Source organism: Leuresthes tenuis, unplaced genomic scaffold (genome assembly GCF_036924035.1).
Source record: "Leuresthes tenuis unplaced genomic scaffold, fLeuTen1.0.hap1 SCAF_22, whole genome shotgun sequence".
Classification (NCBI taxonomy): domain Eukaryota; kingdom Metazoa; phylum Chordata; class Actinopteri; order Atheriniformes; family Atherinopsidae; genus Leuresthes; species Leuresthes tenuis.
The window spans coordinates 11,028,591-11,044,117 of record NW_027325376.1 but is presented as its reverse complement, the minus strand read 5'-3'; the positions used below and the strand labels follow the sequence as shown (position 1 = coordinate 11,044,117).

The following is a 15,527-nucleotide window of genomic DNA, read 5'->3' as shown; positions in this document are numbered from 1 at the left end:
GACAAATGTGAAAACTGTCAGAAACGGACAGAGAGAGAGAGAGAGAGAGACAGGCTGGAACATAAAATATAGGATGAGTGTGTTTATGTGTGTGAGACAGGGATGGGGGGAGCATGAGAGACAGAAGTGTGCTCAAATGGCTGAGGGCAAGGTGACAGAGAGAAACGAAAGGGACACAGAGGGATAACAAGCACATAAAGGGCGGACAGTGCGTATGTGTGCTGTAGAGAAAGAGAAAAATGGAAGACATGGAGGACAGAAAAGAGACAGGAAGTTGAGGAGGGAACACAAATAAAAACAGCAAAAGCAGGAGAGTGTGTTTGTGTGTAGACAGATGAAGGTGTCACAGTGTGTTGTTTGGCTTAACAATGACCCAGTGGGCATGTAGGTCATAACGGTTTGTGTCTCCAAGCCATGACTGTACGCCCGTGTGCATCCATTAGTGCGCTGGTGTGTGCATGTACATAGAAACTCAGAGACACACAGGAAGTGGGTCTACTGAAGTGTGTTTAAGAGTGTGTTTGGTCAGAGGTTGGAGAAGCAGTTTTTCTAGCCACTACGGACTCAAACACTCTCATGTGCACCCACACATACCGCGGATCCAGCTTTGGCATGCGCACTCACACACCAACAGCTGCCCTTCATGTCATACATGCACACTTAATGCACTATGTGTGGCAGTAAATTATGCACAAATACACACACCCATCTCTTTCTTTTGATATCTCGTGATAACACACACACACACACATACAGGGGGAAGCTATTATGCTCTCAGGCTGGAGTGTTTTGATGGTATAATTGCAGTGACCAGTGAGGAGAAAGAGACAGGAGAGGGTTGGAAAGAGGGATGAGGATGGAGGGAGAGAAAAGGAGGAGAGTGCTGACACTCTCAGCATGCTAATGTTATGAGGCTGTACCCCCCCCCCACCCCCCATTTCAAACCTCCCCCCCCTGCATCTCTTTGTCTCTTCCTCTCCATCTCACATCCTCTGCATTTCACAGGTGGAGCACCACAACGAGGGGGAGATGGACTGAGAGGTAGAGAGGTGGAGAGATGAGAGGAAAAAAGGGATATATAACAGGATGGAGCAATGTTATCTCTTGCTTTCTCTACGATCCCTCCATCCACTTCAAGCTCCCCACAATGGTCAAAACAAAGCATGGAGAGAGATACAGAGAGATGAAAACAGAGGAAGAGGGAGGGTCTGTTTTTTTCCATCCCTTTAACAATGGAGGGATCATCTCTGCTTATCCTCTAATCTCATCCCTTCTTTTTTCCTCTCCGCCATCCTCTCTGTTATCTCTCACTCCCTGCTACCCCTCATTTACTCATCTGGAGAGGGAAATAGGGAGCCTTTTCCTTTCACCAACCCCAATTTTTGTCACTCCTCCATCTGTTTCCAGTCTTCCCTCTATCCTTTTTTTGCCTCTCCAGAGAAGGGATTTTGCTGTTTGGCAGCACTCACTTTTCTCTTTTCTGCCAGCCAACCACTGTCCATCTAAAAATGAAACTACAGAAAGAATGATCAGCCTTTCTCTGTAGGTGAATACTCAACATATCACAAAAACTCTTATGAATATTACCCTGAATAAAATGCCATTTACTGTATATCAAATGCAATATCCATTATCTTGCAACTGTTCCAACTTGACCTAGTTTATTGTCAAGCTCGGAAAGGAGATACCTTTTTAAACAAAGCTTAAGGGCATCACTTTGGCAGCACTTGACTTTTGTCAAGTGCATATATAACATTAGAAAATAGAGAACTAACACCTTTATCAACAGTTGTGTTATCCTTCCCTCTGAAGTTATTGCTACGTGCTTAAAAACTGCTCAGCCGAGCGTAATGAAATAGAAATGTACCTGGTTTTAACATCAAGACAGGGGATGAGGAGTTTCTGTAGTTCAGGATATTAATCATCATCCAAGAAGCAACAGCACCTCTCACAGGTATAATCTAGAAAGTGCTAAATTCTCTCAAGACCCACGAATCTCTGTTCAGCAGCTATTGTTTAGTTGCGGTGAAGACACAGACAACTCTGAAATCATGCAACCATTAACAATGACTTCAACAGAGAATAAAGCAAAAAAGGGATGCTGGACTGGCAGGTTAGTTTGGATACTTAAAATGAAAACAGATTGCTATAATCTGCAACAACTTGAAAAATCCTTTGGAGGGCAGCATTTTATCCATAACAACATAAACAAAAGTCACTGTAGTGTTTTCCAATGTGATATTTCTGCTGTTCAACTGGTCAGGGCTTCCTTTGCCCTATTTTTCTTCCCACAACCCCCCAAAAGTTCAGGTCTGCACTACAGGCAGTTTAACGAGGTGCAGAATGTGTGTAATTATATATTACACAAGGTATGAACTTGTGATCTGAAGTCTAGCTGAAATCCCTATACTTACATCTTATTTATGCCAGAGAAAGAAATGATATGGATTTCTATTCTAATAGTGAGAACTTGATTCATTGCAGTTGAGTTTAAAGCTTTAACAAACACCGTTGATTGCAGCAGTCCTGCTGTTTCCACAACAAAGCCAAGGAAACATAGTTCGTATAGACTTAAATCAAAATCATATTTATTAACAAAACATTGTGCAAATCGCTGATATACATACACATTACTGTATTCAAAATGAGAACATTATAAAATCAAGATAAAGAGAAAAAAGATGTAGAGAAGAACTCTTTGTCCATCAAGTTAGCAGTTACTTTCAGTGTCCATACTCTCAGATTTGGTAAATTACACATTTTCACTCAACAAAGGCAGATAAAGAACCAGTGTGCAATGGTGTGTGTACCTCAGGAGTGTGTATCCGTGCTATGTACAGTAGTATCGTTTCACCTGAATGGGCTCCTATTCAGGGACGGATAACTGTATGTGTCCGAAGTACGGATGTGAGTGTCTGAGTCTGTATCTGAGTGTCTATAGGATTGTGTGTAGTCAAACTGTATTTTTCGGTGTGTATGACATGTACATGTATGCCACAACCCTGAGCTTATTTGTCTCTGATCAATCTTCATGTGTGAACACTATATAAGTCTACTGAATGCTTGTATGCTTCTATGGGCCTTGTGTGTGTGAGTGTGTCGGTGTGTGAGTGTGACTGGGTGAGGAATGCCTGTCGACCAGTATCTCAGCATGCTTCAGATACTGAGCTGTCCTTCTCATGACAGAATCCCTGCGAACTGGATCTGGCTCTCCTGCATACACATAAAAAGTTGAATTAGTCTCATTCATGTCACTCTGTATACATTTTGCTTGGTTACATTTTTGTGTCTTAAAACGAACGCATTCAGTCGGGGAAAATGCTTCCTGGCAGCGGTGGGATTTGAACCCACGCCTCCGAAGAGACTGGAGCCTTAATCCAGCGCCTTAGACCGCTCGGCCACACTACCACATGGAGAACTGTCAATCACTGTCAGTCAGATTGAGTAACAGTATGTCATACATACCTTAAAGAATAGATGACCAACCAGAGAGTTGTGACATGTTTGCAGATCAGCAAATGACACATTCTTTTGTTCGTTTAGTTCAGTTTATTTAGTGTCTGACTGACTTTATGACAAGTTCATATATGCAAATGAAAAAGTGCACCATCAGCCTCAACACTGGTTTCCCGTGTGGTTTAATTTATGCAACTGGACGTCAGAAACAGTTTCTGATCTCATAAGTGAACTATCCTCTCACTACTTGTGTTTCCAACCAAAACTTGGAAACAAAGACCACACAGCACGTAAAATATTTTGCTGCTCAAAGAGCACACGCCCTTTCTAGCAATGGTGCGTTCCCAACCCATGCCTTCTGAAGAGACTTGAGCTTCAATGCAGCACCTTCAAGCACTCTGCAACACAACAGGGTGACAAGAGAAGGCTCAAAACCTGACTGACCTATTGAGTTCTCCATTAGTGACTCAGCAGATTACAGAAAGAAATACAAACATGTACAGTTGTTAAAGCAGCACAATTAATACAATAACAAAACAGCAGTAACGTCACATGTTTACATGTCACATTTGCAGTGTTGGGCCTGAGATTTCCCGCATATGTTTGTGTTTGTGAATCAGCTGTTTAACAGCCTGGAGGCGTGTGAGCAGAAGATCAATCGAGCATTCCAGCAGTAAATTTGAATGCACAATATATTTTTCATTCACAGATGGTGCATCATCACAAAGCCTATGGTTTTCATTCTTGGATAAGTGCCTTCTTGTTTTTTGTCGCTATAGCAACAAAGCATTATGATAATTCATTTAGGGAACAGATTGATTGCAGACTGTAGATTGACTGATTGATTGCAGACAGGTAGTGCTAGATTTAAAGAAATGACAGAATTTGCTGGATCCCAGCTGTGCTGTGAAAGTCACATCCCATTTTACCCGTTTCCAAGGCATATAGTTCCCTGATAAATATTTTTGGGATATTTTATGTGTAACAGGAGAGTTGATTAACCTCATTTTGTCTCTCTCAACTCAATCACCCATCCTTTCATACACCTGGTCTCGCTTCCTCACCCTGCACTCCGGTGATCAGTATATCCACCGCTGTCCTATATCCACGAATGGCAGAATCAAACTCTCCCTCTTTCTCCCTCTCCATGGCAGCTGTCAGCTCTTTGGCTGCTTGGTCCAAGTAACCCACGTCCCCTCCATCCAAATTGGTTGGTGGTAATGACAGCAATTCTGAATGGTCAGTGGAGGAATTTGATCTATCTGAAACAGAAAGGGAAAGCGCAAAGGCATTAGGAATGATTCCCATTTTCTAACAATAAAACAACAATGCTTTAAAACATTGCAAACATGAAAGAAAGAATATTGGAAAGGATTTTGTTAAATCAGAAATGGCAAACATTGTCTGCTCCCAGGTGCTCAAATGCAAGAATTTGCTAATACTTTATGTCTGGTACAGTGGTTTACTAAAATGTTTCCAATCTAATGTTGTCAGTCAAACGACACAAGTTAATTGCAAGTCAATTTTGGCTGTGAGAAATTGGAATCTACACTTTCAAGTATGTTCTGACATTTTTAAGAGAAATTCAAAATAAATTAAATGACAAAAATATCCAAGTAGCAGACCAGAGTCTTAATCCAGCACCTTGGAGCAAAACTACCATATAAAAATGTCCCCAATGTTTTATATGATCTGAGTTTTTTTTAATATAACTTATATAAAGATAAATTCAGGAGAAATTATCATTCAACTGTGCTGCATTTCACAGCACAAGATCACTATGTGCAAATAGGAGCACATTCACAAAGCAATTTAGTGTTCACAAGCAGGAGCCTGGTCAATAGCAATGAAGGATGTTCATTCAGGAAGCTTGAACATTATCAAGAACTACTTATCATATTTATACCCCTCCATAAGACATTCAACTTTGGCAAGAAGTCAAAATACTGATGGTTAAGTATTTAGACAAAACATTCATATCACTGTCTGTATTAAGATATCAAGTTTCCAAGCACTTTTAGATGATTAGATCATCATTTATTTCTATATCACCTTGTTTATAGCAGGGATCAAAGACAGCCAAGTCATTGTCAGACAGTGGAGGAGGACCCTCATCCTTTGGGGATGGGACTGGCTCCTCTGCCACAGAGTCAAACAGTGAATCAAATTCCTCCTGATTCTCTTCAGATTGGTGGTGTCTTACTGGCGGAGATGGAGCTGGAAGAAAATATGGACCAAAAGGTGAGAATGTTAACAAAAATGACAAAAAGGAAATCACAGAACTCCGCTAGTTCTGGCAGTTGTACCCCGATCATCCAGTTCTGCATCGCTAAGCTGCTCTCGCTCTTCTTCTTCTCTCGGAGATCCTCCGATCTCGCTGTAGGCCTCAGCTGCCACTTCTGCTTCCCCCAACTCAAGGCTTAGGTTGGTGCCCAGATCTTGGGGTAAAGTGGGAGCTTCTCTCCCCTCCTCCTCTTCTGCAGGTTCACAGTCTGAGGCCCTTCGCTTGGGCAGGGGGATGAGAGGGGGAGGCAGAGGCCCGGCTGAGGACAGAGGGGAGGGATCCAGAGGCCTTGTGACTTCACCTCCCTGAGAGAAGGGGGAAAAAAAGTGGTTACGTGGCAAGAGAGTGGACGGAACAAAAAGTCTGAATGGAGGAAAGTTTGTGGGGGAGAAACAGAGCAAAGAGTAAGATCAGAAGAACAGACTAATGACAGAGGAGTAATAATGCCACTTATGGTTTTAACTAAAGTTTGGCTGTGAGACTAGTTCCTCTTGCATGTGTGCATGTCCTCACTCTGAAGAACTCCTTAAGCTGTGGACTGTTGTAGAGTGCAGGTATGCTGGTAGTAAACAGAAGCATGGTTTCCGCTGCCTTCCTCCTCTCCTCAATCACAGCCTCGTCAAACCTTCCTAAAAGAGATCACGAAAACAATAAAAACACAATATTTTTGCAACTGTATTGTGCAGCAGTGTTAAGCCTAAAATCCCATCGAATAACCTAGCACTTTGACTTGTGATCAAGCTCGGCAGGATTATTCAAATCAAATATATGTTGTTCATTGGCTACTCTAAGTGACGACTGTTCATCAGTAACTTCTGAGTTGCTGCCTTTGTAGTTGTGTATTGCTAACCAATGAAAGATTAAGCCAGGGGCAGAAGGGGAAATGTCACAAGACTCATTACAACAACAGAGAAAATGGAACAAACTGACTGAATTCACTGTACTAACTGCATAACAAAGCTGTAAATCAATGTCTTAAACCATAGTTGCTCTGATTATGTGGAAAAAAATCATCTGATATGTATGATGATAAATTGCTGTTATCTAACTAACCTCTGGAAACCACAAACCAAGTAAGAAATCTTGGTTAAGCAAAAATTAGCTGCTTAAAGAAGTACTCCCCAGAGTCAGCCCTATCATCTTAGATATCTTATATTCTTCTCCTGCCTCTGGATCTTTTCCTGGCAGTTTTAAGCATGCAGTTTCTTAAGCCACTGCTTAAGAAACCCAATCTGGACTCCACATCTCTAATGAACTACAGACCCATCTCTAAGCCTACCTTTCTATCTAAGACCTTGGCGAAAGTAATCTCTGCTCAGTTGATACCATTTATGAATGAAAACATATTTTTCAACAGCTTTCATACTGGTTTTAGAGCACTCCATAGCACTGAGACAACCCGTGTTAAGGTGACAAATGACCTACGGCTTAGTGCATATTTTCCAGCTTAAAACAATTGCCAAAATCAAGTCATTTCTTTCAACTCTGGACCAACAAAAAGTAACGCATGCTTTTGTATACTCTCGCCTTGACTACTGTACTTCATTATACTCTGGAATTAGTCAAGGCTCCCTCCCTCCGTAATTATTTCAAAACGATGCAGCTAGACTCATCACTGAAAAAGTATGAACACATAACCCCTGTGCTTGCTTCCCTTCACTGGCTTTCTTTTAGATTTTGTATTGATTTCAAAATCTTATTGCTCACGTTTAAAGCCTTAAATGACCTTGCCCCGAAATACATCACAGATTTATTGACCTGGTATGTGCCTGAGATCAATAGATAGTGCTCTTCCGGCGCTCCTCGGATCACAGTCTGTGACAAAGGGAGATCAGGCTTTTTCCATTAGAGCTTCCACCTTATGGATCTCACTGCACTCAGGCATACAACTTCTCTTGACACCTCTAACTCCCTCCATAAAACTTTCCTTGCCAGAGGGCCTTTGGTGTAATCTGTTTATTAATTTTCACATTCTATTGCTGCTAATTTGGCTGTCTGTCCCCTCTTTTGCTTTCATGCACTTAATGTTTGTTATAAAGCACTTTGAATCGCCTTGCTGTTGAACTCTCTTTTATAGATAACTTTACCATGCCTTTCAGCATATCCTGCACAACATACCAAAAACCTGTGCACGTGGAAAAGGTGGGAACTCCTCCATTTTTCTGAACAGGTTCCTGTGTGTGTAGGCCAGCTCTCCATGGAGCTTCTTAAGCTCTGAAAACCTCCTCCACACGACCACCTCCTTCACATCTTCTGCATGACGTTTGGACACAAACTGTAAGAAGAGGAGAAAGGGAAGGTTTATTTACAACCTTTTGTTTTTACATATCAAATTTTGGATTATAACATGTTTAGAAACAGATCATCTGGACAGAGGAATAATCTATGGCATCTCTCATGGTGTTATACAGTAGCATTCCTGTCTGCACAATGTGTGGTCATGGGGGAAGGAGGGGGGGACTGAATCACAATCACAAGTTCTCAATCGAGCTTTCTCTGGGAACCACAGCTTCAATAAAAGACCCATTGTGTATTTCTCCATGTGGCTTCAGAGACTTTTTCACTTCACTGTTATCTAAACTAATAAAACCCTTGTTCAAAGTGTAGCAAACCAAATAATACTGTGTCGTGTATTAAAATAGAATTGTACATTTTGGCAGCATATACTAAATACTCGTAAAGTTTTGATTAGTAAGTACAGCATAAGTAACGTTTTTCATGTAATACCCTACAGCTACAGAGGCAAAAAGAGTCGAAACCAACCCTGGCTGTCACTTTGTACTCAGTGTGTCCCTTCTCGTGTGTGCGTGGGTCCGTAACCGTAAAAAAACGATAATATTCTTCTTTCGGTTTTCGTGACATGTCCGCTGTCGGTGATAACAGAAAAACAGCGGCACGAAGTAGAAATGTAAAAAAACCGTGGTCAGTCGTTCTGTTGTGATTCTTCAGTCCCTCCTCTCCATGAATATACTCATTTCCTGGTCGGTGACGTAGAAGAATGCGTGATTACGTATGGTAAAAGCGACGCAATGTCATTTGGTCAGATTTGTTTGCTTAATTTTTCCGTGTGTGGAAGCTTATAATTTTGACAACACCAGGCTTCTCCCATTTAAGTACGTTTCTAATAGAGTATCTAATAGAGTAAAACAAACTAAAAATATGACCATGAGGAAACTTATCTCTAAACACATGGACATTAGCAATGAATGGTTATTTTGTCACTCAGAAAAGGAAAATAGCAAACATTTGTTTATCAAATATTTGTTTTTGAGTGTATGTGTACATGAACAACAAAAAGTGACTGAAAGTAAATACTATGTATGAATATTTCAGAGGACTGTAATGCATGCAACACTGCTGCTGTGATACCTGGTGGATGGGATTCAAGTTAGTCATGCCAAACATACTCTGATAAATGTATGTTTGTATGTTTAGTTTATTATTGTCTCGTTGTAATGATTCTGTGACTCAATAAAGAGGAGTTGAAATAAATCCTTATTCTTTGTTTTAAGTAATGTATTTTTGTTTTTTCTTTATGCTCACTAGATTTAAGAACCTAATGCTTTGATTATTCTTAATCTAACTGCTCATATAAATTAACTACAATTCACTACGTTCAAATTACATTTGAATTTAAAGGAATCGTGCTTAGAAATGTGTGAAATTATTAACACCAGCTGCTTTTATTACCTTACAAAGCCATTTCCTTTAGTTTTCTTTCCCTAAGGGAACACACTACCCACACTGTTATCTTTAAAAGAAATAAGACTTTTACACATGCTCTCTTTTCGGATTCCAACTTGAAAAAAGGTCAACATGAATGTCAAAATCAAATACATATATAGTGAATAGACACTAAGGACAGAGTGTGAAAAAGTATTGTATAAATATTGTCATGGACTGCTGTGTTTTTTAGCTCACATGTTAGAGTCCAGAAAATGTCTTTAAAAATAGATCAAATAAACTAATTTCTCTAGCAACAAAGAACACTTACAAAAATATGACATGGTTAAACATATTAAGCTGTCATTTTGAAAGTCAGGTGTTAATGCACTGGATTTAAATCAGAAATCGGTACCTTGCTGTTTGCAAAATCAATATAACTCCTACCTAAAGATTTTATTATGAATTAAAAATCAAGATTAGATACAAAAGAAATCAGAGTTTTACATACAAGACAATGCTCTTGAGACGCCTCAGCCTGTTTTAGAAACGTAGTGAGAGTCAAGATCCTCTAGGGGGGGTGATTAAGTCAGGTATTACGATGCAGAGCAGGTTGAATAAGAAAGTTTTAATTTACTAATGTTCTTGTTTCTTGTATGACCACAGAAAATCTGTGTTTAGACTCCTACAAATAAGCAAGCCCCGTATCAAAGACCGTATCAAAGCAAGCACAGACATCTCTGAGGTTCTGTATCAGACAGTAGAACAAAATGAGCAACAGCAGACATAAGTGGATTGCTGAGGGAGTTGCAACTGTGCATATTGGTCCCTCCCAAGATCTTATCTACTTTCCAGCATGTCCCTATAGTAAAGCCAGAGGACTATACATGATCAATTTGATTTTGACATTTTCACAGTTACAGGTTCATAAGGAAAGCGTGATCATGAAAATACTCAGACAATCTTTAGATTAGTGTTAAATCCTATGTAATCAAAGCTGCTTCAAGGCATATGAGTATAGTTTATCTCAAAGCGGCCGCAGCTCAAAAGCTGGTGTTCATCAACCCCGGGGCTGCTGTCCTGTCCGGTAATTGCCTGTTAAATTGAAGGGAGACTGTGTTGCAAACACAAATTAGGTAAATATTTAATCTAAGGTTGCCAAGGTCTCTCGTTTGGTACTATCAGTGAAACTCTAACAAGCTCTGAGAGACATTATAGACTGGCTGTGCAGGTTACAATGTTCAAAAGCATGGTTCTTCTTCCTTAATCATATAGATTGTGATGAAAATAGCAGAGGATGGTTTCGATCCATCGACCTCTGGGTTATGGGCCCAGCACGCTTCCGCTGCGCCACTCTGCTGTTCTTCAAAGTGTCAGGGTACCATAGTTTATTACTGAACTAGTCTGTTCTGTATTCCCCTCACAGGCAAAACACAGTCTTACATAATGTCAAGCCATTGTTTCATGCTGGCAAAGGGAGTTGGGAGTAGTTGGGGAAATGGGGCTCAGAGAAGGGGAGAAAGCTAAAAGAGTGAGGACAGAAATAAAAGCTGAGAGTGAGAGGAGAGATGTGAACTACAGTAAAGAAATAATGCAAACCGATCTCATGCATGTTAACAAAAGTATTTACAATTAACAGCAATGTGTGCAAAGTTGTACTCTGCAGTGTATCCCACATCTATAAGCATTCATATTCAGCTATTCTTTGATATTCGTTTGGCAATTTTTTCAGAGAAAATGTTTGCTTGTTCCATTTTAGCTCTGTCAAATAGTTTGAGATGGAAGCTTCCCATGTTGAACAGACCCAACCTTCATTCTCATTAAGAAAGATGGGAACAGAGAGAGTAAAAATTTAGACTGAAATACTTTAAAAACAGAAACAAATGTAGAAGGAAAATTATTCGAAGAAAAGTTATGAAAATGTACAATAGGCGAGGTAAGGTGTGTACAACATAAGTTATCACTACAGGTTAATGTTTACCTACGATATACAAATGCTATCAGTGGTACATAACGTCAAGAATTACACAGTATGACTCAAAGTCCAACCGCACTTAATAAGACTTTTATCGTTTATTGCATGCACTCATGAAATGCTTCACTCCCATTTTTCTCTGTAAATTATTGTAAAAATATCAACAACCATAGAGATCTTTTATTTTCCCCACTACATGTTCGATTGACTCGACATTTGCCAGGAAAATATGCTCAAACTTGTTGGAAAGCTGAACAAATCAACAAATGAACACCTGAGCATTGTGCCCTTTTTAGATGATATCAAAGCACTGCTTCCCTGAGTTTCCATTGTTCATTCTGTGAGTGCACATTGCAGGGAGCCTGAAACAATGACATGAAAGCAATTCGTCCTCAGAAAAACTGGTCTGAACTGGTCCAGGTCGGCTTCCCTCTGCTGTGCTGATCTTTTTTTTTTCTTCCTCTTTTTCATCAAGCGAACGGCGTCTGACAAAATAAACTCTCTCACAGAGGATCAGACATTATGTGTCTGTGTGTTTGTGCATTGGTGTGTGAGTGCATACCTCTCAGTACTTTTAAAGCGCATTTAAAGCACAGCCTAAGCTTTGTGTTACTTCGGCACTTGGCATGAAACAAATTGTTCGTGAATGACAGTTTTCACTTCCTCGGTTTCAGTGGAGTTTCACACAAAATGTGGAACAACTACATCGATTCATGCTGCAAAACCTGACAGTTTACCAATGATGGCTCAAAGACTGAATGACACTTTCTGGGCTCCAAAATTAGTACATGCCTTCATCTTCCTTTCAAAGTCACAGAGTGCCTACCTTTTGCTTTATGTGAAACTATAAGGCATCCTCAGAAATAGAAAATCTACTTTTAAAATCTCAAAAATAATTACATGCCTATGTTTTCCTTTGTAAATTGTAACATTATGTTTTGCATACATGAAACTGTCTGAAGTTTTGTTTTGCATTTACAACATCGCCTAAAAGGAGGCGTTGCGGGGTGAATGGTTACGTTACCCTGTTTCTATGGACAACAAATCCAATACTGTCCAACAGCTTTTCACTTTTTTCTTATTTTTTGTGATTCACAGTTGGTTTGATGTGGGGATACAACAATACATGGCTATGGTTAGAGATGGAATCATATGTTTAAGCTTTTGCCCAATACAAAACAACAGGCAGTAAAAAGCCTTACTATTCCACAATTCCATCGCTTTTATTGTGACACTACTACATTTCAGGTAGGTGGACAGTCATATATATGACTTATTTATGTCAGACTGGGCTCCCAGTCACTTGTTTGACCTACTCGAATATGTTCACTCAGCACTGTGTTTCTGTTACTGAAGCAAGTGTATATCATGTCTGTGAAACTGTGACCCTGAACTGTAGTGTAATGTACAGAAATGCCAGCTTGTTCCTGTCCTGCTTCAAAGACAACAGGAAACCCCCCCTTTCCTCTGTGAAAGTGGGTATGAAGGCTTGTAGACTAATATAGGGATATCTCCTCTCCTGCCAAAGGCTGAAAAATCATCAGAATCTGCACAATAGAAAAGGTAAGGAGGATTTGTTAACCAGCGTCTTCCATGAATCTTTCCTCATTGTTTGTCAGTAAATTTGTTTCTAATCCTAAACAACTGATTCAGTTTCACGAGGTGTAAATCGCTGCTTGCATGTTTTTTAGTTTGTCCCGTATGAACTGGTTGTATCTGACATGAAGGCTCTGCAGTATTGAGACAACATGAGTGGGGGGCACATATACAGTTGCTATAGCTCAGGGCTGTGTTTCCATTAATACTTGCAAATTTTTTTGTACCACCCTCTACTCACAAACATGTTTACATATTCCTGCTTCTTCCTGATTCCCTGTTTGCCCTTTCCCCTCATTTCTCTAACTCCTCCCTCCATCTTAGTCTTGGTTCCTAATGTGGCCGCTCCTCCCTCTGTCTTCATTTTTCCCTGTTTTTCCCAAACGTCTGTCTGTTCAACACCAGTGCGGGATATATGAGGAAAATAAAGAAAGGGTGGTGAATGGTAGAAAAACATAGAGCCACCATAGTATTTTTCCTCTAGGTTATCACCCACAGATCAGTGTTCACACCAGTCAGCACTCAATGCTCTGTGACAACCTGACTCTGCGTGCACGTGAGCAACAGGCTGAGTTAGCAAGAGAACCAGATGGCGTCTCGGGGGGTTGTGTACAGTAAAGACAGAGAGGTTCATAAGCATGTGTGTTCGCACAGCTCTGTACACGCATACTTTTTTCATGGAAATACGTAAATGGTCATTATCAAGCATAATTTGTTTTGTTTCAAGCCATACATTTCTGAAACAGAGGCATCATGTTGAGACAATATCTCAAGTTTGGCACAATAACGGGTTATGGAAGGTTCTAATGTCCCTTTTTCAAAAATAGGCACACAGCCTGCTTCTGCTTAGGATTGAGCCAAGACCCAAATATAGACAGATAATAGAATGTCTGTATGATATTATACATACATTCTGTATAAATAGAAGTTTTTGTTTTTGGAACCTAAAACTTGAACAACAGATAAATATACAGTTTTCTATATTCTGTGTGATAAGAACAAAAAGTTGCCTTCAGAACATGAATTAAATTATTACTATTACTATATTATTACTGTAACCAAACAGTAGTTATTATTAAAATGCTGTCAGAGCAGTTTATTTAATCACTCAGAATAAAACAAAATATGAACATTTCTTTTCACTCTAAATTAAAGCTGAACAAAAACATGTGCCCAGGACAAGCACTCGATTACATTGATACAGTCACGTGCAAGTAAAGTGGTGGGGCCTGTTCCTGCGGTTTTCTGCCACTACATAAAAATATTAACATGTCATGAAGGAGAGAGAAAAAGACAGGAAGACAATAGGTTGACTGGTAAGGTACAAGATAAAAAATACACTCTAAATGCTGGGAAGTCAGAGGCAACAACAACATACTATTGAAATTAAAGAGCAGGGACATCACTGATATCATTCTGCTTTTAATCATGACAACCTTTAATCATTGCCCTTTTCATCAGAAACTGTGAGCCAGGAAATGCAATCAGTAAATGTATTCCTTACCATTTGAAAGCTGTCACTGATAACATTGAAACAAAGAAAAACTCCCAAGAATAATGATATTTTAAACAGATCTTACCATAAATCCAATCATTCAGCCTGACAGTGTTCAGCTAAGTGCAAACAGCATATTGTATGTTTGAAACTGGGATTGTGTTGCTGTTTTTCTAAAAGGCCTGTGGTTACTGTAACTCTATGAAGGCTAACAGCAGCTGGGAAATGCTTTGGAGCACAAACAGTAACAGAGGGATGTTTGCTTTTCACATTAGATCACCTACATTGTCTGTGATCTACTATAAATCACATCACTACAATATGGCCTCAACAGATTTTCCCATGAAAATAAACAGCAGCAAAATCAAGGGCAGAAGGCTTTTTGATGACGAGAACTGACTTCTTGTTTTATACCCTTACAGAGGAACGTCTTCTGCTCCGCTTAAACTTAGTCAAGAGAAGGAGAGAAAACCTTAAATTATGGCTAAAGTATGAGTGTGATCATGTATTGCATCTTAGCGAATAGTTATTACCTTTTAATCAAAGAACAAGTGGAGCAAATAAGAACTTGTAAAGCAGAACAGCGGGAGGTGGTGGATAGGTTGTCAGGGTTAGATTAGATCAGTGAGGAACAGAGAGACTATTTCTTTGTGGGGAAGGTTTAAAGGGATTTCTAGGCCTTAACTATGTAATCATTAAATCAGTTAGCTTGAAATTGATAACATTGTCTTCAAGAAGATTTTGCATCATTTAACTGATTTCTGTTTTAACTGTTTTAACCGAAATGTATAGTGTTGCAAGTCAGACAACGTAAACGCTTTGTTCTGTACAGTTTGTTCCCAAACACTTCTTCTAATGTGAAGGTTTCGGAAGGAGAACAACAAATATCTTCTGCACTGATCATATGAATACAAGTTTGCGTTCATACATTTAAAGCTAATTATATTCTTCTTCGAATAATCGTTTGTAATTTAATATTTGTTTGTCCGTTTGTGCTTTCTTGGAAGAGATAAAAAAAAAGGAGAGAAACATGATTGGTTCTTTTTTTTTGTAGGCGG

General features: G+C 39.6%; 1 protein-coding gene and 2 non-coding genes across 4 annotated transcripts; all 3 read right to left on the bottom strand.

Moving 5' to 3' along the window:
• Positions 1-2,560: 2,560 nt before the first annotated feature.
• snx15 (sorting nexin 15) lies at positions 2,561-8,714 on the bottom strand. Of its 2 annotated transcripts, XM_072376697.1 has the most exons (7): positions 8,504-8,714; positions 7,859-8,015; positions 6,254-6,369; positions 5,763-6,045; positions 5,509-5,673; positions 4,521-4,718; positions 2,561-3,213 (listed from the first exon to the last, which is right to left on the bottom strand). In XM_072376697.1, the coding sequence occupies exons 1-7, from the start codon at positions 8,600-8,602 to the stop codon at positions 3,074-3,076; spliced, it is 1,158 nt and encodes a 385-aa protein (XP_072232798.1). In that variant the 5' UTR covers positions 8,603-8,714; the 3' UTR covers positions 2,561-3,073. The 2 variants fall into 2 exon arrangements, with proteins under 2 accessions (XP_072232798.1, XP_072232799.1); XM_072376698.1 differs by lacking the exon at positions 4,521-4,718.
• trnal-aag (transfer RNA leucine (anticodon AAG)) lies at positions 3,327-3,408 on the bottom strand. Its single transcript has one exon. It is a non-coding gene; the product is annotated as a tRNA-Leu (tRNA).
• A 1,977-nt stretch (positions 8,715-10,691) lies between the features above and the next one.
• Positions 10,692-10,763, bottom strand: trnam-cau (transfer RNA methionine (anticodon CAU)). Its single transcript has one exon. It is a non-coding gene; the product is annotated as a tRNA-Met (tRNA).
• Positions 10,764-15,527: the final 4,764 nt, after the last annotated feature.

Excerpts from the sequence above, each read along its gene's own strand:
- snx15 (XM_072376697.1), bottom strand. The coding sequence starts at position 8,602 with ATGTCACGAAAACCGAAAGAAGAATATTATCGTTTTTTTACGGTTACG. Across the intron at positions 4,719-5,508 it reads TGATCCCTGCTATAAACAAG|ATAGATCAAATTCCTCCACT; the intron begins GTGATATAGAAA and ends TTTCTGTTTCAG. Across the intron at positions 3,214-4,520 it reads ACTGATCACCGGAGTGCAGG|GAGAGCCAGATCCAGTTCGC; the intron begins GTGAGGAAGCGA and ends ATGTGTATGCAG.